This window comes from Lepus europaeus, chromosome 2, assembly GCF_033115175.1.
Source record: "Lepus europaeus isolate LE1 chromosome 2, mLepTim1.pri, whole genome shotgun sequence".
NCBI lineage: Eukaryota > Metazoa > Chordata > Mammalia > Lagomorpha > Leporidae > Lepus > Lepus europaeus.
Genome location: NC_084828.1, coordinates 83,621,388 through 83,644,342, shown reverse-complemented (window position 1 = coordinate 83,644,342; position 22,955 = coordinate 83,621,388). Strand labels below are relative to the sequence as shown.

The 22,955-nt window shown below is 36.7% G+C and overlaps 1 protein-coding gene across 13 annotated transcripts in view; it reads left to right on the top strand.

Annotated features, from left to right (window-relative positions):
* DLG1 (discs large MAGUK scaffold protein 1) overlaps window positions 1–22,955 on the top strand; it is a 243,260-nt gene that overhangs the window by 135,935 nt on the left and 84,370 nt on the right. For all 13 annotated transcript variants that reach the window (XM_062209736.1, XM_062209726.1, XM_062209746.1 and 10 more), the window contains 4 exons: window positions 3,074–3,127; window positions 16,535–16,585; window positions 18,962–19,086; window positions 21,977–22,146. In XM_062209736.1, coding sequence (XP_062065720.1) covers window positions 3,074–3,127; window positions 16,535–16,585; window positions 18,962–19,086; window positions 21,977–22,146 — 400 coding nt within the window. The remainder of the gene's footprint in view (window positions 1–3,073; window positions 3,128–16,534; window positions 16,586–18,961; window positions 19,087–21,976; window positions 22,147–22,955) is intronic.

Sequence of the window (22,955 nt, the reverse complement as noted above, 5' to 3'; positions counted from 1 at the left end):
ACATTAAAACTAGTTTTATAGTTTGAATGCTAATATCTTAATAGCAGCAAGTGTAACCTGTATTTCACAACTGCTGTATTAACCTTTTGCAGACTATTTGTGATTTTTTTTTTATTAAACTTTTATTTAATGAATATAAATTTCCAAAGTATAGCTTGTGGGTTACAATGGCTTCCCCCCTCCCATAACTTCCCTCCCGCCCGCAACCCTCCCCCCTCCCGCTCCCTTTCCCCTTCCATTCATGTAAAGATTCATTTTCAATTCTCTTTGTATACAGAAGATCAATTTAGTATATATTAGGTAAAGATTTCAACATTTTGCCCATATAGTAACATCAAGTGAAAAAACTACCATTGGATTACTAATTATAGCATTAAATAGCAATGTACAGCACATTAAAGACAGAGATCCTACATAATTTTTTTTTTTCAAAATAATTAATTTTCTATGCCATTTCCATTTTAACACCAGGTTGTTTTTTTTTTTTTTTCCAATTCTCTTTATATACAGATGATCACTTCAGTATATAATTAGCAAAGACCTCATCAGTCTGCGCCCACACAGAAACGCAAAGTATAAAAATACTGTTTCAGTACCAGTCATAGCATCACTTGGCTTTAGATGACACATCAGGGACAGATCCCGCATGGGGTATAAGTACACAGTGACTCCTGTTGCTGACTTAACAATTTGACACTCCTGTTCATGGCGTCAGTAATCTCCCTAGGCTCTAGTCATGAGTTGCCAGGGCTATGGAAGCCTTTAGAGTTCGCTGACTTTGGTCTTATTCCAATAGGGTCATAGTCAAAGTGGAGGTTCTCTCCTCCCTTCGGAGAAGGGTACCTCCTTCTTTGATGGCCCCGTTCTTTCCACTGGGATCTCACTCACAGAGATCATTCATTTAGGTCTTTTTTTTTTTTTTTTCCCATGATATCTTGGCTTTCCATGCCTGCTATACTCTCATGGGCTCTTCAGCCAGATCTGAATGCCTTGAGGGCTGATTCTGAGGCCGGAGTGTTGTTTAGGACATCTGCCATCCTATGAGTCTGCTGTGTATCCCACTTCCCATGTTGGATCTTTCTCTCCCTTTTTGATTCTATCAGTTAGTATTAGCAGATACTTGTCTTGTTTGTGTGATCTCTTTGCTTTACTTTTTATCATCCAATATTTCAAAAATAGCTAAATGTTGGCCGGCGCCGCGGCTCACTAGGCTAATCCTCCACCTGAAGCGCCGGCACCCTGGGTTCTAGTCCCGGATGGGGTGCCGGGTACTAGTCCCAGTTACTCCTTTTCCAGTCCAGCTCACTGCTGTGGCCAGGGAGGGTAGGGAGGATGGCCGAAGTGCTTGGGTCCCTGCACCCACATGGGAGACCAGGAGGAAGTACCTGGCTCCTGGCTTCGGATCAGCGCAGCGCTGGCCATAGCGGCCATTTGGGGAGTGAACCAACGGAAAGAAGACCTTTCTGTCTCTCTCTCTCTCTCTCTCACTGTCTACTCTGCCTGTCAAAAAAAAAAAAATAGCTAAATGTAAAGGAAATAGAACTGTGAGCTCCATGTATACCTATTGCCCAGCTACAGCAGTCAACTCATGTGAGTTATTTAATCCATAGCCTTTTTGAAACCAACTTTGTTTTGTTGTGAAGTAAATATAAGACCATATATCATTTTGTTTCTATATATTTCAGTATTAACCTCTAGTAATGTTAAATTACTAGAATCAGAAGATAACTATGCAATGATGAGTTGTTGCTGACAAGCAACTAACATAATAATCATGGTATAAATATATTTTTATAAAAACTTTTTCTACATCATATTTGGAAATAAATGATCAGAGAGAAGCAAATGGCTTTCTTTACATAGTATTTGAAGAATATAACTTCTTTTATAACTTCTTTTATACCCTTTTTTCTTAACCTCCTCTTCTATAATTGTTTAAGCAGAATAAATTATCATTGATTTTTAAAGATTTTTTTTTTAAAAGCCAGAGTTTCAGCTAGAAGGGGAGACACAGAGATCTTTCATCTGCTATTTTACTCCCCAAATGACCACAGTGGCCAGGGCTTGACCAGGCCAAAGCCAGGAGCCCAAACTCCCATTTGCATATTCCAATAGAAGACTGTGGCCCAAATACTGGAACCATCTTCTGCTGCTTTCCCAGGCACATCAGCAGGGAGCTGGATCTCAAGGGGGAACAGTCACGGGTCCAACTTGCACTCTGGTAATGGGATGCTAGAGTCACAGGTGGTGGCTTAACCAACTGTGCTGCAACACCAGCCCATTTATGTGGAATTACTGGTTAATTGGAATATAACTATAAATATTTATAAGCTAAAACATTAAATAATAGTTATCTTTTTTAATTCTGCAAAATGTTGTTTGGGTACCTTATAGTATAAAACAAATAATTTTGCAGTGAATCACATCAGTTTTATGATGGTTTTTATTTGTTATTACATTTTATTCTTTAGTTTCACCTGCATAATAATCACTTCTAAACCAAGAAACCAAACTTTTTTCACAACAAACTTAATTAGATGTACATAATCTGCTGTTATTCTACAAGTGGTCTAGCACAATAAATTGCAATGGAAAATAACCAAGAACTTTTACGTTAAGACTGTGCTTCTAATTTTGCAGAAGTTTGCAGTTAATTTTTTTGTGTGACAGACTTTTTCATATTCAAATACAAGTCAGTGCAAGGGAGAATTTTTCTGAGTAATAAAATTATTGGAATTATGGGATTCTTGAGACTACGCAACCCAGGAAGAGTTTGTCATACTACAGATTATTCATGGATTTTATGAAATGGCTATCATGAACTTCTTTGCAGATTTTAAGAAAATTATGGCTTTTTTAGGAGAAATAGCAATTTATTTCACAAAAGCAAATGTAATTTGAGTGCGTAGACCTGTTTTTTTCTATTTGATGCTAGAAAATGGATATAATGTTTAAATATATAAAGCTCTCATATTAAAAAGCAGTAATTCCTTTATAGGTGTCTAGCTTTTGTGAACGTTAATATGTTTTGATTTCCTTGTATGCTGATGCATTTACAATTCTTTCTTTAAAGGCAAATCCTCCTCCAGTACTGGTCAACACAGACAGCTTGGAAACACCAACTTATGTAAGTTCCATTTCCTCCCTACATATAATAATTCTGCTTTTTATATTCAGGTTTGATACAAAGATCACAGCATTAGTTTATGTAATATGCTTTTACTTAAGACTGTGTTACATACTATGTCTGTAATTGCTATAGTAAATGAAGCAAATCTGCCCTGTTTTAGTTGGTTGGTTTCTTTCCTTCTTTAAGATTCATGTATTTGAAAGACAGAGAGATCTTCTATCTGCTGATTCATTCCCCAAATGGATGCAATAGCTGTGGCTGAGCTAGGCCAAAACAGGAGGCTGAAACTCCCTCCAGGTCTCCCAAGTGGGTGGTGGGACCCAAGTAGTTGGGCCAGCTTCTGCTGCTTTCCTAGGTACATTTGCAGGGAGCTGGATTGGAAGTGGAGCAGCCAGGACTCAGCATCACAGGTGGCTGCTTAACCCACTGTGCCACAACACTGGCCCTGATTTTTTTTTTCATGTTTGCACAAAGCAAAAATCTTAAAATAGAAGTTAAGGCTTAATTTTGAAGTTATGATGATTACTAATTTTCGGTAGAGGCTGTCTTTGCCCAGCGGTCACTTCACAAAATACCTTATTTTCAAGCAGTCATTTTAGAAATCTAAGTGAGGGACTCAACTTTTAATTATCAGGTTTGTGTGTGTGCTTATATAATAGTGTTATAACTTCTTGATTTTAAATTGATTAGCACTTTTCTCTAAGCTTATTTTGTTGAAAGATCTTCCTTCCCTTAAAGGTCAGTAGCCAGAACAGCATGATCTGTTCTAACATATTTCACCTCAAGGAAATGTTTTCAGAGATTAGAAGTGTAGTACTTGTGTGGTGGTGGTGTTTAATCAAATGGTGCACTTTTACAGAGTGTAAAATTCCTTTTCTCTCATTTTTGAACTGTAAATCATTTTTAGTTTGTATTTTAAAGCATTTTATTTGACTTTATATTATATTCTATTTGTATGAATGAGTTTATCAAATCTTTGGAGATTTTTAAACATTTCAAATAGTGTGACATAATACCAAACTCGAAAGGCTGTTCTGAGCTTTCCTTCCCCGCCCTTGTTTTGTAATTTTACTCAGTATTATTTTTCTTTTCTTTTTTAAAAGATTTATTTTATTTGAAAGAGTTACAGAGAGTGAGAGGCAGAGAAAGGTCTCCTGTTTGCTGGTTTGCTTCCCAAGTGGCCCAACAGCCAGGGCTGAGGCAAGCAGAAGCCAGGAACTTCATCTGGATCTCCCATGTTGGGGGATAAGGACCCAAGCACTTGGGCCATCTGCTGCTGCTTTTCCCTGGCCGTTTGCAAGGAGCTAGATCAGAAGTGGAGTTAGCTAAGTCATGAACTGCCACCCATATGAGGTGTCTGCATCACAGGCAGCAGCTTTACTTGTTACACCACAACGCCAGCCCACGGTATAATTTTTCACACTGATGTAGAATACTTAGTCAAGCAGAGTTCTTAGTATTTCCTTCTTTATGTGGATGTATGTTTTGCTTAGGGGCAGAGTTAGTGATTAAATGTTTTTGCTTTAAAACACTTTCCGGGGCTGGCGCTGTGGCGTAGTGATTAAAGCCACCGCCTGCCGTGCCAGCATCCCATTTGGGTGCCGATTTGAGTCCCGACTGCTCCATTTCCGATCCAGCTCTCTGCTGTGGCCTGGGAAAACAGTAGAAGATGGCCCAAGTCCTTGGGCTTCTGGCTTCTGCTTCACATCAGCTCAGCCCTGTCCATTGCAGCCATTTGGAGAGTGAACCAGAGGATGGAAGACTTCTCTCTCTCTCTCTCTCTCTCTCTCTCTGCCTCTGCTTCTCTGTAACTCTTTCTTTTCAAATAAAAATATAAATCTTCAAAAAACTTCCAGCTAATAATTGGATAATGATAGTATAAGAACTAATAGGAAATTATAGTATCAAATAAATAAATACACATGTATTTTAGGGAAAAATGTTAACAAATCAAAAGCTTGATTAGTATACCAAGCAATAGACTTAAAGCAAAAATCGTATAATTTCAAATTTGTATGGCATTGAAAAAAGTATTTTCCCTGTAAAACAAGGAAAGGTGAGAGTCTCCAAGATCACCTCTTGTGCTTAAAGAGTTGATAGGCTGGCACCGCAGCTCAATAGACTAATCCTCCGCCTTGTGGCGCCAGCACACCAGGTTCTAGTCCTGGTTGGGGCTCTGGATTCTATCCCGGTTGCCCCTCTTCCAGGCCAGCTCCCTGCTATGCCACGGGAGTGCAGTGGAGGGTGGCCCAAGTACTTGGCTCCTGGCTTTGGATCAGCGTGGTGTGCCAGCCGCGGCAGCCATTGGAGGGTTTACCAATGGCAAAGGAAGACCTTTCTCTCTGTCTCTCTCTCTCTCTCTCTCTCTCTCTCTCTCTCTCTCACTATCCACTCTGCCTATCAAAAATAATAAAAAATAAGTAAATAAGAGTTGCTAGACAGATTAACAGGACAAAGCTTATAGTTTACTTATGACTAGAATTTATTACAGCTTTATAGTAAGTGAGAATCTGCAGTCAAATCATGTAACTATTTCTAGAGAAATCCATGCTTATTCTTTCATCCTTCCATGATGGGTCAGTGGTATCCAAATCCAAGTTCCCTAATACCAGCTATGGTCCTACCTTGCGTACAGGATGTTTTGAAGGTAGTAGTTTTGGTCCTGGTGTTAACTCCTTTCTATACTTAAGGAAATAGTTCCAATTCCTTAACTGAAATTTGCCAAAGGCAGTTCCTTAATTACATTAAAGAACATGTATGAAATATTTGTGTAGTAATTATTCTCTTGAATCATACATGTAAGACAGACAATGTGTTTTGTTTGGGTAAAACAACTCCAGGCTTTTAGGAGGCTGAAGAATTTAATTCTGAAATTTAAAATATATTCTAGAATGGTTTTTAAACTTGTTTGTTATTCCTTTGTTAATTCCCAACTACTTAATACCAATTATGTATTGATGGGTAAAAATAGAATTTTCAGCGCCACCTTAGAGCACATTTTTTCCAGCTGCAGTCATCCTTTCCCAAGTTAAGTAATCAATTGAAAGGGTAGCATATACACACTGTACAAAATTGAAACGATGCAAAAGTAAATCTTTATCCACCCCTGCTCTCACTCCTACAGTTCCTGTTATTGAAAGGAAAACGTGTTGGCATGTTTTTATGTATATCCTTCTATAAACATTATGCATATGCAAGCATATAAGTATTTCCAGACTTTTACCATATAAAATCAATACCGTAGTGATAATTTTGTAGATATTTTTGTGTACATACAAATGCATAATCAGAATTTGTATAAATAGAATTGCTTAGAAAATGTTTAGATTTGATCATGAATTATCATGATCATTTATAAAGTTGTGCCCACTTACACTTCAACAAAATGTATCATTTTACCCCATACTGCCTCTAGCACAGTGTCATAATAAACATTTTAATGTGTTTAAAAGTGTATTACCTTATTGTGGATTTATGTTATTTACCCTTATTTACCCTTATCTCTTAAAAAGTACTTCATGAGCCACAAAATCCACCCTTTTAAAATGTACAATTAAATATTTTTTGTCTACTCACAGTGTTGAGCCATCATTATCACTTTCAAATTCCAGAACATTTTCATCAACCTATAGAGAAAACCAGTACACCTACTAGCAGTTCCTCCCCATTCTTTCCTATCCCCAGCCCCTGGCAACCACTTTCAGTCACTATCAGTTTGTTCTAGATCTAGCACATAAATAGAATCAAAATATCTGGCCTTTTGTCTGTCTGCTTTGACTTAGCATAATGTTTTCAAGGTTCATCTGTGTTGTAGCATGTATCAGTAATTCATTCCTTTTCTTTCCAAATAATACCCTACCCTATGGATATATTACACTTCATGTGCCTACTCATCAGTCAATAGACATTTGGGTTGTGTTCGCTGTTTGGTTCGTTATAATGTTTTTATGAATATCGTTAAAAGTTTTGTGTAGATACATTTTCATTGCTCTTGGTTATATACCTAGGAATGGAATTGCTGAGTCATAAGGTAAATCTATGTTTAACTCTTGAAGGAACTGCCAAGCTGTTTTTCAGGGTTGCTGAACCATTTTACTTTCTAACCAATGATGGGTGAGGTTTCTGGTTTCTCACTTGTCTTGTTATTCCTCACCAGATGTGCTTGGTCTTTTTTTTTTTTTTTTTTTTTTTAAGATTTATTTTATTTATTTGAAAGGCAGAGTTAGAGAGGGAGAGACAGAGATCTTCCATCTGCTGGTTTACTCCCCAAATGGCCATAGTGACCAGGCTGAGACAGGCCGAAGCCAGGAACCAAGGCGAAGCCAGGAACCAAAAGCTTCCTCAGGGTCTCCCACATGGGTGTAGGGGCCCAAACACTAAGGCACATGGGCCATCTTCCACTGCTTTCCCAGGCACATTAGCAGGGAGCTGGATCAAGAGTGGGGCAGCCAGAACTCGAACCAGTGCCCATATGGGATGCCAGTGATGGCAGCAGGGGCTTAACCTCCTGTGCCACATTTTATACATTTTGAGTTAATTTTTGTATGGTGTGAGTTAGGAGTCCAGCTTCATTATTGCACATGTGTATATTCAGTTTGCTGATCACATTTGTTGAAAAAAACTACCTTGTTCACATTGACTGATCATCCCTGTAGAAAATTAATTGTTCAGTACAGGTTTATTTCTTGAATTCCTTTCAAAAACATTTTATGATTTTTAGTGTAAAAGTCTCATAGTTCTTTTGTTAAATTAAAGTGTTTTATTCTTTTGATGTTATCAATAGAATTGTTTTTTATTATTATCTTTGCAATTTTCATTTCTAGGGTATGGAAATATGGTTAACTTGTAGGCATTGATCTTTTTCCTGCAATTGTACTGGACAAGTTTATTACTTTAATAATTTTTATGTAGGATCCCGTGGTTTTTCAATATGCAAGGTCATATTGCCTGCAAATTGTATGCCTTTTATTTCTCTTTCTTGTCTAATTGCCATGACTAGACCCTCCATAATAATATTAATAGAAGTTATGAAAGCAAACAATTCCTGTTTTATTCTTCGTCCTTGGAGAACTTTCAGTCTTTCGACATTAAGTATAATATATCACAGTCAACTTTAAGTGTTAAATAATATTATAATTTCATTCTATCAGTTTTCCATTATATTCCTTCTCTAAAATAGTAAAAATGTTAAGGAAGGGAAAAATTAGAGACAAAAATTCTAGAGTTCTTACAGGTGCCATTAAGAGAAGAAAAGTAATTTATTAAAACAATTCTAATCTGTATTCCTACTTTATTTTCCTCAATACAAATCATGAAGGCTCAGAATCAGCCCTTAAGGCATGCAGATCCGGCTGAAAAGCCCATGAGAGTATTTCAGGCATGGAAAGCCAAGACACTCTGTCCAAAAAAAAAAAAAAAAAAAAAAAAATGACCTAAATGAAAGATCTCCACGAGTGAGATCCCAGTGGAAAGAACAGGTCATCAAAGAAGGAGGTACCTTTCTCTGAAGGGAGGAAAGAACTTCCACTTTGACTATGACCTTGTCTAAATATGATCAGAGTCGGTGAACTCAAAAGGCTTCCATAGCCTTGGCGACTCATGACCAGAGCCTAGGGTGATTACTGATGCCATAAATAAGAGTGTCAATTTGTTAAGTCAACAACAGGAGTCACTGTGCACTTACTCCTCATGTAGGATCTCTGTCCTTAATGTGCTATACATTGTGATTTAATGCTATAACTAGTACTCAAACAGTATTTTTCACTTTGTGTTTTTATGTGGGTGCAAACTGTTGAAATCTTTACTTAGTATATGCTAAACTGATCTTCTGTATATAAAGAGAATTGAAAATGAATCTTAATGTGAATGGAGAGGGAGCAGGAAAGGGGAGGGTTGCGGCGGGGAGGGAAGTTATGGGGGGAAGCCATTGTAATCCATAAGCTGTACTTTGGAAATTTATATTCATTAAATAAAAATTTTAAAAAAAATCATGAAGGCTGAAGTTTAAAAAAATTAATTCAGTTAGACTTTGTTGGAATTTTTGTATATTGAAAACTTGAGTTTTTCTGTGGTTAATACTATTGATACCTGTAATATTTTTAAACCAACCTGAATTATTATTTAGGAAAAATTTAAGTAAACTCTTTGGGGTCATTACTTTGTATATTATTATGTTAATTTTTCATTAGGAAGAACATTTGTGTTTTTTCAATACATTATAATTTTTAGATTCTTGCTTTGTAGTTATATAGACTTTGGGGTTTCTAATTGCTCAAGTGTGTGTATTAATATGAGCCACAAGTCATGAATATCGATAGATAAAATCTTAGAGTTTAAAATATCACTGTATAGGTAGAGAGATATAACTGTCTTGAACCTAAACAACAGGGAATTAAATTAGTGAAGTAGGCTTTTTCTTTTGTTTTTGTTTTTAAGATGTAGTTATTTATTTCAAAGAGTTAGAAATAAATCTTTCATCCACTGGTTCATTCCCCAAATGGCCGCAACAGCTGGGACTGGACTAGACCCAAGCAAGGAGGCAGGAACTCTATCTGTGTCTCCCACATACGTGGCTGGAGCCCATGTACCTGGGGTTGTCTTCTGCTACTTTCCTAGGTTCATTAGCATATAGCTGAATCAGAGGTAGAACAGCCAGGACTCAAACTGGTGCTCGTAGGGGATGCCAGCATCACGGGCAGCAGCTTAACCTGTTGTGCCACAATGCCAGCCCCAAAATAGACTTTATCTTTTCTTCCTTTGGGCACTCTCATACTTTCCATATCATATATATACACTCATCATTAAAATCAAATTATTGCAAAGAAAAAAATCTGTACAATTTAAGTCAGTAAATACTATTTCAGTATGCTAGCAACAACCAGTTGAAAATATGAGTCCATTTACTATATTAACAAAAATATGAAATACCTAACAACTACAAAGGAACTGCATAGAATTAATAGTAAGAAACCTATAAAACTTCAGTTAGTAGCCTGAAAGAATAGCTAAGTAAGTAGGGAGCAAATCTTATTGCTGTAAAGTCAATATGGAACCAACCATAGCCCCAAGAGTTGCAGGAGTGGTAGGAGAAAGGAGAAAAGAGTGAGGGGGGTGGGTATGTACATGTGTCTATATGGGGTACAGTTGGAATTACTCAAGTAATTCGGCTAGAACTACAGGATCCAGCAGCACTGTCTATGTGCTGCTGCTTACATTTAAATTGATTATAATTCAGTTACATTTTAATTTCATTCTGTTAATGTGGTATATCACATTTGTGGATGTGTGTGAGCTGAACCATCCTTACATCCCAAGATAAGTCCTGCTTGGTCAATGGTGAATGATCCTTAAACTGTGCTTTGAATTCAACTTACTAGTATTTTGTTGAGGATTTTTTCATTAAGTACATTGGAATATTGGCCTGTAATTTTACTTTCTTATAAAATCCTTATCTTCCTTTGGTATTAAGGTAATTCTGGCTTCATAAAATGAGTTTAGAAGAGTTTGTAATTTCTTCCTCAGTTTATTTGGGTAAGTTTGAGAAGGATTGGTATTGGTTCTTTAATTGGTGGAATTCAGTCATGAAGTCATCATACCCTGGGTATTTATTTCTTAGTTTGGAGGTTTTTGATTACTGATTCAATATGCTTACATATTATTGAACTATTCAGATTTTCTATTTCTTCTTACTTTATTCTTGTACGTTTATGTTTCTAGAAATATATTCATTTTTCCTAGTTATCCAATTTGTTGGCATATAATTGTTTAGAATCTCTTAGGACCCATTGTGTTTTCAATTATAGTGTTTCTCTTCATTTTTATGCTATTTACAATACCACCATGAAACAAAATAATATGCTTATGATTTGGGTTAGATTTTATAAAAGGTGGACTAGTCTATAAACTGAAAATAAATCATTGAAGAGATCAAAAATGGAAACATGTCCTGTATTCATGGACTGAAAGAATTAGTATTGTTAAAACATGCATACTACTCAAAGCAATCTACACAGTTTTAGTGCAACCCTATCAAAATTCCAGTGGTATTTTCCACAGAAATAGAAAGTACACTCCTAAAATTCACTTGGAATCACAAAAGACCCCCAAATAGCTAAAGCAATCTTGAACAAAAAGATTAACGCTTATGTCATTATACTGCCTGACCTGAAAATTTATTACAAAGCTATAATAATCAAAATAGCATGGTGTTGGCACAGAAACAGACAAATATATGAATGGAACAAAACAGAGAATGCAGAAATAAATCCATACATTTATGGACAACTGATATCCTCTACAAAGATGCTAAGAACACATAGTGGTATAAGGATAGTCTCTTCAGTAAGTGGTATTGGAAACACTGGATATACACATACAAAAGACTGAAATTTTACCCCTTATCTCACCCCAAATGCAAAAATCAACTCAATAAGAATTAAGACCTTTAGATGTTAAGATTTAAAGCTGCAAAACTACTAGAGAAAAAGAGGGGAAAGTTTCTTGACTTTAGTCAAGGCAGAGATGATTTAGCTGTCACCCAAATGCATAGACAACAAAGGGGAATTAGACGAATGGGACTGTATCAAGCTTCTGCTCAGCAAAGGAAACAATCAACAAAGTGAGGAGACGGCCTACAGAATCAGAATATTTGAGATCAATAAATCTGAAAAAGGGTTAGTATTCCAGAATATATATCTAAAGAAATCAAACAACTGAACAGCAAGAAAACAAAAAAAAAACAATAATGGGGAGAGGACCTGAAAAGACATTTCTCAAGAAAAGAATATAAATGGCCAGCAGATGCTCAGTATTTCCATAACCAGTGAAATGCCATTCAGAAATACATTGAGATATCACTTCATACCATTAAGATGGCTGTTATTAAAAACAAGAGATAGCAGGTGTTGACAAGGGAATAGAAAAAGGACACCTTTGTATATATACTGTTATGGGAATATAATTTCAAAATACACTCATAGAAAACAGTATGGGAGTTCCTCAAAAAACCAAAACAAGAACTACCAAGTGATATCCAGAAGTCCCACTTCTGGGTATACATCCAAAGAAAATTGACTTAGTAAATTGAAGAAATATCTGTACTCTTGTGTTCATTCCAGCATTGTTCACAATAACCATGATATGGAAACAACCCAAGTATATTTGGCTGATGAACAAATAAAGAAAATGTAGCATATGTATACAATGAAATGCTATTCAGCTGTACAAAATGAAGGACATTCAGCCATTTGCAACAACATAGTCAATATGGAGCACATTAAACTAAATGAAATAGGCCAGGCTGAGAAAGATAAATACTTCATGATTGCACTTAAATGTGGAACATGAAAAAAATGAAGTAGAATGAGTGGGGCCAGAGATAGAGGGGTGGAATTGAGAAGATGCTGGTCAGAGAATACATAATTTCAGTTAGGAGGAAAAGGTGACCTGATCTGGGGTACAACATGTTAAGTAGTACAGTTAATAACAAAATACTGTATACCTCAAAATTGTTGAGAGTAGATTTTAAATGTTCTCACCACATACCTTCCCACTTCAAAAGTCATTTTGGTAATGTATTCCTGGCCTGTAGAAGCCCAATGTGAATGTACATATTGTTACTGAAAAGTCTCTATATTTGAAGTTACCCATTTCAAGTTCTTGAGGATTAAGGAATAAAGTTACTGGGACCCATATGGCTTTTTCACCCTTTACCTTTCCTAGTTAATCTGTGCTACTTGGAAACATCTTGACTTGGCATTAAATTAAGCACCAAGAACATTTGTTAAGTACCTTGTAAAGGGACTTACTAGTGAAAATCTCAAATTCTTTAATGGATAATCATGAGATTATAATACCAACTTCTACATATTAAAAACAGAAAGGCCTTATTAGCACACTCCTTTGAAAATGTGTTCCAGAACAGAATTTCAGACTATTTAGAAAAAAACAAATGAACAGAAATAGAAGCCAGTGTAGCAGTTGGGGGGGTTAGCTAAAGCCATATGCCAAGGAAAGTTTATAAACCTCAATTAAAGTTTTTAGAAATAGGAAAGCGTGAGCATAAATGAACTGGCATTCAACTCAAAGACCTTTTTAATGAAGTCTAAAGAATAAGAAATTGTTAAAAGTAGAACGTAATAGCATAGAATGTAATAGACTCATTCATACATTAAAATCACATGTTTAAGACTGTTAGCCTTTTAGCAAATCCAAGCAAAAACCATTAGAATGAGAAAGGAGAGATCAGCTACAAATAATGAATTTTATTTTTACTCATAAAAAGGACTTATATTCAAGTTGACAAGATAAGCAAATGTGTAACCCTCTTGTACTCTAGATGAACAGAAAAGTTACATTAAATATATTTTAAAAATGCTTTCATAACACAGTCTCTAAAACAAAATGAGTGTCTTCAGGGGAGCAATAGGAAGAAGCAACAGAATACTTGATTTTAAATCCATGGGGTACACGAGAATTAAGAACCCAAAAGGGGATTGGTTTCAAAAAGCCCCAAGGAAAAAACTGTTAAACCTGATTTTCTTAACTTTTTTTAAGGATTTTATATATTTTTTTATTTATGAGGTAAAGTTATAAACAGAGAGGGACAGACAGAAAGGTCTTCCATCTGCTGGTTCACTCCCCAAATGCTCACAATGGCTGGAGCTGAGCCAGTCCGGAGCCAGGAGCTCCCTCCAGGTCTCCCACTAGGGCGCAGGGCCCAAGTACTTGGGCCATTTTCCACTGCTTTCCCAGGCCATAACAGAGAGCTGGATCAGAAGAGGAGCAGCCAGCACTTGAACTGATACCCATGTGGGATTCAGTGCTGTAGGCAGAGGCTTAGCCCACTACACCACAATGCCACCCCCTCACCCCCCCTCCCCCACCACCTAAACCTGATTTAAGGGAAGAAAGCAAAGTAACTTACTTAGTTTTCATTGTTTATTTTGTGATTATGTATCATTGCATAATAATCCACCCTGAAATCTAGTAGCTTAAAAGAAAAATTCATAATTTTTCATGATTTTCTGTATTGTTCTGCTTTATATAGTGTTGATTAGGGCTTTGAAAAAGACTAGAAGCTCCAAAATAGCCTCATTCACACATACAGCTAAGGCTGCTTCTTTTGAATCTCCCTCTAACTTGAGTTTCTGCTCATTGTAGCTGCTAAGAAAATGCATTCTAAAGGCCGGCGCCGTGGCTTAACAGGCTAATCCTCCGCCTTGCGGCGCCGGCACACCAGGTTCTAGTCCTGGTCAGGGCGCCAGATTCTGTCCCGGTTGCCCCTCTTCCAGGCCAGCTCTCTGCTGTGGCCAGGGAGTGCAGTGGAGGATGGCCCAAGTTCTTGGGCCCTGCACCCCATGGGAGACCAGGAGAAGCACCTGGCTCCTGCCATCGGAACAGCGCGGTGCGCCGGCCGCAGTGCGCCTACCGCGGCGGCCATTGGAGGGTGAACCAATGGCAAAAAGGAAGACCTTTCTCTCTGTCTCCCTCTACTGTCCACTCTGCCTGTCAAAAATTTAAAAAAAAAAAAAAATGCATTCTAAGACAAAGGCAAACACTATGAGGTGTCATATGACCTTGTGGTGGAATGAGAAGGCCATGCCAAGATGGCCACTGGCAAGCAAGCATCAGTTACTCAGGAGTGGCTTAGGAAACCCCCTGGCAACAGAGCCTGCCTGACAACAGGCTGTGATTGGATGGTTTCAGATACTGCCTGGCAACAGGCTGTGATTGGTTAGGGCATAAACCGCCCCTTGACCAGATAGGCTGCCTTGGCTATTTAAGCTACTGTACCAATTGAAATAAACGAGTCTGCAGGCTGCTCACCTCTGGCCGCTTTCACCCTACTGGGGGGTGTGGATCTGTGTGGTGACTCCGCCCTCTTGTCCCCACCACGCTCCTCCTCTCAGAACAAATCCACAGCAACATGACCGAGTCTTAGAAACCACACAGCATCATTGATTCCACATTGCTTTTATCAAAGGTAGTCACAGGACTTGCCTAGATCCAAGGGGAGGGGAAAGAAGACTCCACCTCATTATGGTAATGGGATTTTGTTATATTCTAAGAGCATATGGGATAGAAGATATGAAGTATTTTAGAAATGTAATTTCTCACAATCCGCATTTGACTTTTGTCCAGCCTTATATCTATAGAAATGTTAAAGCAAGGATTTGAGCTTAGTTTAATCTGATTTCAAGAATATTTATTTTCCTTTCACCAGTGGCCCTCACTGTTGGGGTTAATTATTTCAGAAGAGAATAAGGAATAAATTGGAGGAAAAAAAAGAGAAAGGGCTTGGTTTCTAAGATGTAAGCAAGATCATGAATAGTGAATTTGATTTGGACATGAAATGTGTGTAAGAAATTTGTGACAAAGGAAGGACTAAAATTCTAGCTGTAGAACTGGAAAATTGCAGGATATGTTATACAAAGGGCAAGTCATTAAAAGGGGTTGGTGTGGGGGCTGGTGTTGTGACTTAGCGGGTTAAAGCTGCCACTTGCTAATTCCTCTCCCAGCTGCTCCACTTTCAATCCAGCTCCCTGCTAATGGCCTGGAAAAAGCACGGAAGATGACCTAAGTGCTTGAGCTCCTGCTATGCACATTGGAGACGCAGATGAAGCTCCTGGCTTTGGGCTGTCCCTGCACTAGCTGTTGCGGCCATCTGGGATATAAACCAGCAGATGGAAGATTCTCTCTCTCTTTCTCCCTCTCTCTCTCTCAACTCTGACTTTCAAAATAAATTTTTTTTTTTAATTTGAGTGCTATGTAAGGAGCATAAAGAGGTGAGAAATGTGTGTTAGGAAGGATAGTGACTGGTAGATTCAGGTTGGTTCATACAGAGCCTTGATCACCAAGATATGAAGTTTGAGTATTTCTAAAAATTGAGAGTTTCTGGTGAGTTTTGGGGGAGGTGTATTATTAGTCTGGGTTTTAAAACGATGTATCTGTTTTAAAACAGAGAATTATTTGGGCGCTGGGGATTACGAATGTAGGCAATTGGGTAGATTGCATTCATTGGCAGTATTCCAGATAAGTTAACAAAACTTGGATCAAGGTAGTAGAAATGAGAATGAAGCAGTGATGGTTTTCAGTAGTTAAAATACTCAAATCAGGATAAGTTGGCAACTGATTTAATATGTAGATCAAGGCAGAATAAAGGAGTTCAATAATATTAAAAGTTGAATGATACCCTTTTTATGTGAAAATCATGATAACCATGAATGTGAACTCATTACTCGCATTTCTACTCTTCCATTCACTAAAAAAACTTCCCTAAAATTATATTATTTGATTTACTGTCATATTTAACAGGTTTTCATTAATAAATCTTGCAACAATTATATCTTTCCATTTCAGATATTATACTCTGAATTTCTGAGCTACTTTTCTTTTCCCCATTAGGTTAATGGTACTGATGCAGATTATGAATATGAAGAAATCACACTTGAAAGGGTAAAAACTGTTAATTATCGTAATTTGTGTTTTAAAGTACTTTTAAATACACTGCTTTCATATAGAATCCAAGGAAGAAAACCTTTCAGAACCAGAAGCATGTAATATTTTCTAAATTTACACATTATAAAACTAGCCATGGTATTTTTAGAACATGTTTCTTTTTCTTAATAACCTTCCTTAAAATGAATTTTTTGTAAAGATAGTTTTGGGTTTACAGAAAAGTTGTAAAGTTAGTAAATGGAATTTCCGTTTACACTAGACTCAGTTTCCCCAATTGTTGTTATCTTCCATTATTAGAGTGTACTTATTTCAACTAATAAGACAGTTTCAATGCATTATTAACTGAGGTTCCATAGATTTATTAAGGTTCCATAGATTTATGTTTTTCTCTTCCAGGATTCCTCCAGGATACTACATTACATTTTGTTTTTATTACTTATATGTATGTAATAGTGAAATACCATTGATTTTAAACAAGTACTTAGCGTGCTAGCAATAAGGTCAATCAATTTTCTTTCCTAGCAAAATATTAGCAGTGGTTCCGTAGGACAAGGACCATATAAAAAACTTACCATGTAATCTCCTCATCTAAAAATAACGGAAGGTTTCAATTCAAATAGGCAATTTTTCTTGATATGTCTGTCCTTTAAGAAAATCTGCATTCAGTTAATAATGTATTTTAGTAATGCTATCTTTTCTGGCCTGTATTTTTGGGAAATTCCACACCAGAAAATTTCCACAGTAACTGAATATCTGTATTTTTAGGACTAAACTCCTAGATAATTATATTTACTTGTATCTGAAGCCAGAATAGACTCAGGAAAATAAAAATGAGAGCATTTTTTACATATATAATAGTTCTTTGTTGCCACTACTTAAATTTAGGTCACCTGTTAATTGCTTGAATTTTGGTGAATGCCTTTTAACATTCAAGTAACCACAGAATTAAAGTATTGAGCATATTTTAAATTTATTTATTTTATTTGAAAGAGATATTTCCCATCCACTGGTTCCGATTGCCCACAACAACCAAGACTGGTTGTTGATTCCTAAAGCTAGGAACCTGGAACTCAATATGTGCTCCCATATGGTTGTCAAGGACCCAAGTACTGGAGCCATCACCTGCTGCTTCCCATTAGCAGGAAGTTGGATCAGAAGCTGAGCCAGCACTCCAGTGTGGGCTGCAGGCATCTCAAAATGCATTTTAACCCTCTGCCAAATGCCTGCACTTGAACATATTTTAATAGGCTTTTTTTGTGACACCTTCTAACTTTTTGTTTTATTTATTTTTCATCTTTTCTCTAGCATTTTTAAAATTCCTTTTCTTGGGACTGTATTTAATCATTATAATTTTCACTTGTTGAAAAACTTGATTACTCAAACAACTTGGTAACCTCCCATAGCCTATTCGTACTGAGATTCTAGTAACTCTTTTTAAAAAGAGTTTCGACTGATGCAGTTTTTTACTAACAGAATTTTAGGGAAAATGGTGGTAGAGTAGGTGTTTAAACTATGTAGTACTAACAGTTAAGAAATACATCCAGTTGTATTTGTTTTTGAGTTTCATAAAAGCCAAAGTTAGAACATTCTTGGGAAAAAAAATTTTTTTATATAACACCTTTACTTAGATTACTTGTCCTTGAAGATTTTTTTGTAGCCCAACTGTTGCTGTGAAGAAAATAGTCAGAAATTCAGTTCTTCAGTTTATAAGCCAAGCAAAAAGTAGGCACTGTGGCAAAATTTACTTTGCTATTAAGAAAGCTAACCAATGTTAAAAGTTTGCAGGCTAAGCTTTCAGTCTTGGAAAATACCTTTTGCTAGGCAGGTCTATTGATTAAACATGTCACGGATTGTTGGCAGCTATTACTTAGCTACAGTTTGATCATTTAAAAATAAACCAATGGCAGAGTTAGCAGAAAAAAAAGCACCATTCTCACCCCCTTTTTTAAAGGCTGAAATAATATAATGGTTTTACCTACTTAGCAGCAAAAAGATTCTTCACTGTTTGTTGCTTAAAAGAGATCTACCCTAACAAACATGGGTGAGATACAGTACACTTATAGTGACACCTATGCAGATGGGTGACTAATCCTAGGACAAATTGGACATTTCTTTTAAAGAAAAAACTACGCACTAAACTTCAGAAGTACCCATTACATTTTATTTATCTTCATCTACTCAGCAGTAATTGCTTCTGAAAGGACTTCCCTTAAAAAAGCATGCCATTTAATTTAGAATTTTCGTATTACCCAGACCTAAACCTTTATGTATTATGCTTCTCATGTTAGTACAGTTCCTGGGTCCTTTAATTACAAGAACCCATCAATAAATGCAGTTCTTACTCAGCTTCAGATTTTTTCCCTCTGTCCCCAGGGAAATTCAGGGCTTGGTTTCAGCATTGCAGGAGGTACAGACAACCCACACATTGGAGATGACTCAAGTATTTTCATTACAAAAATTATCACAGGGGGAGCAGCTGCCCAAGATGGAAGATTGCGGTATGTTTTGCACATTATGTTGTGATTTTGAATCTGCTTTATATTCTCTTCTTGATGCAGACTTATCAAGGATAAATACAATTGTGAAACACTGTCATAATAACTAACAGTATTTAAATGAATGGATGAGGTAATTATGCTGTAAGCATTGATTCCCTCTTTTAGGAATTTAATTTTTTTTTTTTTTTTTTTTTAAGAAAAAATTGACTTATTTGTTGAAAGGCAGAGTTACAGACAGAGCAGGGGAGAGAGAAATGTCTTCGATCCACTGGTTCACTCCGCAAATGGTCTTGACGGCCGGAGCTGGGCCAGTCCAGAGCCAGGAGCTTCTTATGGGTCTCCCACATGGGTGCAGGTGCCCAAGCACTTGGGCCATCTTCTACCGCTTCCCTAGGCCATTAGGGAGCTGGATCAAAAGTGGAGCAACCAGGACTTGAACCAGCACCTATACTGGATGCTGGCACCACTGGCAGAGGCTCAATTTACTACACCATAGTGCTGGCCCTGATTTTTTCATATATATTATGCATATAACATTGTAAATGATAAATGTGTTTGATTTGTAAGCAAATTTATAGAATCGTGAGTTTCCCTGTATATTTTCAAATACATAAACAAGATATTTCCAATTTCTTTTCTATTTGGGAAAATGTATATAAACTTATTTAAGATTCACATGATCATATATATCTGAGTTTGTATCTCATGACACAAAGTGTAACATATAAGCAAACTTTAAAACAATGTATTTTGTTAGATGAAAATAATATTGACTAGATCAGTACTGATTTTGGAAGATGTCTGTCACAAAGTCCGTTGTTTCCTTAGGCCATAAATTATGACACTTTTCCTATTCCCCTTTTTTTGTTTTTAAGATTTTTTTTTTTATTTGAGAGGCAGAGTTACAGAGAGAGAGATTGACAGAAAAAGATCATCCATCCACTGGTTCACGCCCCACATAGCCGCATTGACCAAAGCTGAGCTGATCCAGAGCCAGGAGCCAGGAGCTTCTTCTGGGTCTCCCATATTAGTGCAGAGACCAAAGCATTTGGGCCATACTGTACTTCTTTCCCATGCCACAAGCACCACAGGCAGAGGCTTAACCTACAACACCACAGCACCAGTCTCTATTTGTTCCTTTTTATACATACATGGTAACAACCTGAAGTTTTAGGGATCATAATTTTAGATGATTTGTTAAAAAGAGCATCTTAATTTAAAGCTGTTGGTACCATACGCAGCTTTTTAGTTTCTAAACTTCTCACAGGATATGACAACTGGTGTATTAATAAAATTTTAACTATAGAAATAAACGATTTGACCATTCATGTAAATGTAGACCTTTACTTTCTGTTTACTGGCCTTTTCTTTTTTAAATTATTTTATTTGAGAGGCAGAAAGAGAGAAATCTCCCATCTGCTAGTTTACTCCCCAAATGCTCAGGAGCTAGGAACTCAAACCAGGTCTCCCACATGAGTAACAGAGACCCAAGTACTTGAGCCATCACCTGCTGCCTCCAAGGGTGCACATCATCAGGAAGCTCTAATGAACAAGAACTAGGACTTGCACCCAGCACTCCTGTAGGGGGAGTGGGTATCCCAATTAATGCATTAACTACTGCACCAAATGTCTGCCCTTGTTACTGGTCTTTTATTTATGTTGAAAAATTACTCTGGTCCTTCTGCATCACTGAAGAATATACCTATACTACTAACTTTAAGGTATCACTACCTTTGGATATGCAATTCCTCCAAAGAAAGTTAAATCAATGCAGAAGTTTATCAGGACCAGTTTTAATATTTTATTTGTTTTGTCCTCCCTCCTTGCCCAGTATGAATAACTTTTTTTTATTTTTCTTAATGTAAAACAATAGAAACTGAGACCAGAACCAGGAGGAAAGTTCAAGATTAGGGGCTGCGATTGTGGAATATCCAGTAAATTTGCCACCTGTTATGCTGGGATCCCATATGGGTACCAGTTTGTGTCCTGGCTTCTCCACCCCCATCCAGCTCCCTGTTAATGACTGGGAAAAGCAGCAGAAGATGGCCCCAGGGTTTTGGACCTCTATCACTCAGCACTCTGGCCATTGTGGCAATCTAGGGAGTGAACTAGCAGATAGAAGATCTCTCTCTCTCCCTTTCTCTCTGTAACTCTGACTTTCAAATGAATATTTTTTAATTAGCATGTCTAATTGTAAGTAATTTACATAAAAAATCTTTGAATTATGTTCCCTAAATCTTTTACTTAATATAAATATCAAGAAGTAATTTAATTATTTTAATTCTAGGCTAGAGGTTGAAAAAGGTGCTCAAAAAATTAGTTTTGGTTAAGTGAGTTAGTTAATCTCAGTCTTCATACTACCTCTGTGACTTTAAACTACATAAGAAACAGCCTGTTTCCTTATCTTTGAATTAATAGCTCTGTTACTTGCTATCTAAGTGGCCTTGAGAAAGCTGTTTAAACTCTTTGTGTCTCAGTTTTCTAGTCTGTAAGATGGGGATAAAAATTTCTATCTACTAACAAGTTGTTACAAGGGTTGGAACACTAAAAAAATACCTAGCATGTGCTTAGTGCTAAATAAATGTTTGCTAGTTTTGTAAAATATCTTAATGCCTCCATGTAATAAATGGTAGCTGTAATTAATATTTTTATGCAATAATCTATTGTCTACACTATTGTTTTACTCCCTGGGCTAGCACTTGGGAAATATTTGCTTTTATTTATATTAGTAATTGACACATTGAAATTAATATAGTTTCTTCATTTGTATATTCTGGAGTAAATAATTCTCCTTACTTAAAAAATGGGGAAAAATAAAATGGAAAATTAATATTTAAGTTTTTAACATTCAGTTTTTACTTTTAATATTTGATTTGTTTTCCCCCCTCAGGGTCAATGACTGTATTTTGCGAGTAAATGAAGTAGATGTTCGTGATGTTACACATAGCAAAGCAGTTGAAGCATTGAAAGAAGCAGGGTCTATTGTACGCTTACATGTAAAAAGACGGAAACCAGTATCAGAAAAAATAATGGAAATAAAGCTCATTAAAGGTCCTAAAGGTATGTGATAAACCAAACTATGATAAATTTTTAAGAAATCTCTGAGTTAAATACAACTGTGAATTCACTTATGGCACTCATTCCAAGATTAAGAATACTAGTAATCTATAGAACTTGAGTGATTTTAGAATTGCTCTGTTTTTTGCACTGATTTTTGTTTAAATAGAACTTTAGACTGTCTGCATCACATGGGCAAGTGTTTGGCCTAGTGATAGGATGTGTGTGTCCCATGTCAGAGTGTCTGATTTCTTGCTGCTAATTTCCAGCTTCCTGCTAATGCAGTCCCTGGGAAGCAGTAGTGATGGCTCAAGTAACTGAGTTCTGACCACCCACATGGAAGGCCTGCCCTAGCTCAGTCCTGACCATCAGAGACTTTGGGGTAGTAAACTACCTGATTCCGAACTGAAGCCTCTTGGTTCTGCCCACAGACAATTTTATTATTATTTATTTTAATATTGTAAAAATATTAGAAATGTTAGAAGCAAAATTATGATAGAAACAAAAGTAAAACATTTACAGTGTCTTTGGAATATTAGCAAACGCATTTACAAAAAAACTTAAAGAAGGAACCTGGGGTAAAACAATTTTTAAAAAAGGACTGAGATGTTAATACAGGAAGTAAGATGAAGGAATATGGAAACTCTGTATTATTACTATTTCACAGTTCTTTTTTTTTTTTAAGATTTATTTATTTGAAAGGCAGAGTTGGCTGGTGCTGCGGCTCACTAGGCTAATCCTCCGCCTGCAGCGCCGGCACACCAGGTTCTAGTCACAGCCAGGGCACCGGATTCTGTCCCGGTTGCTCCTCT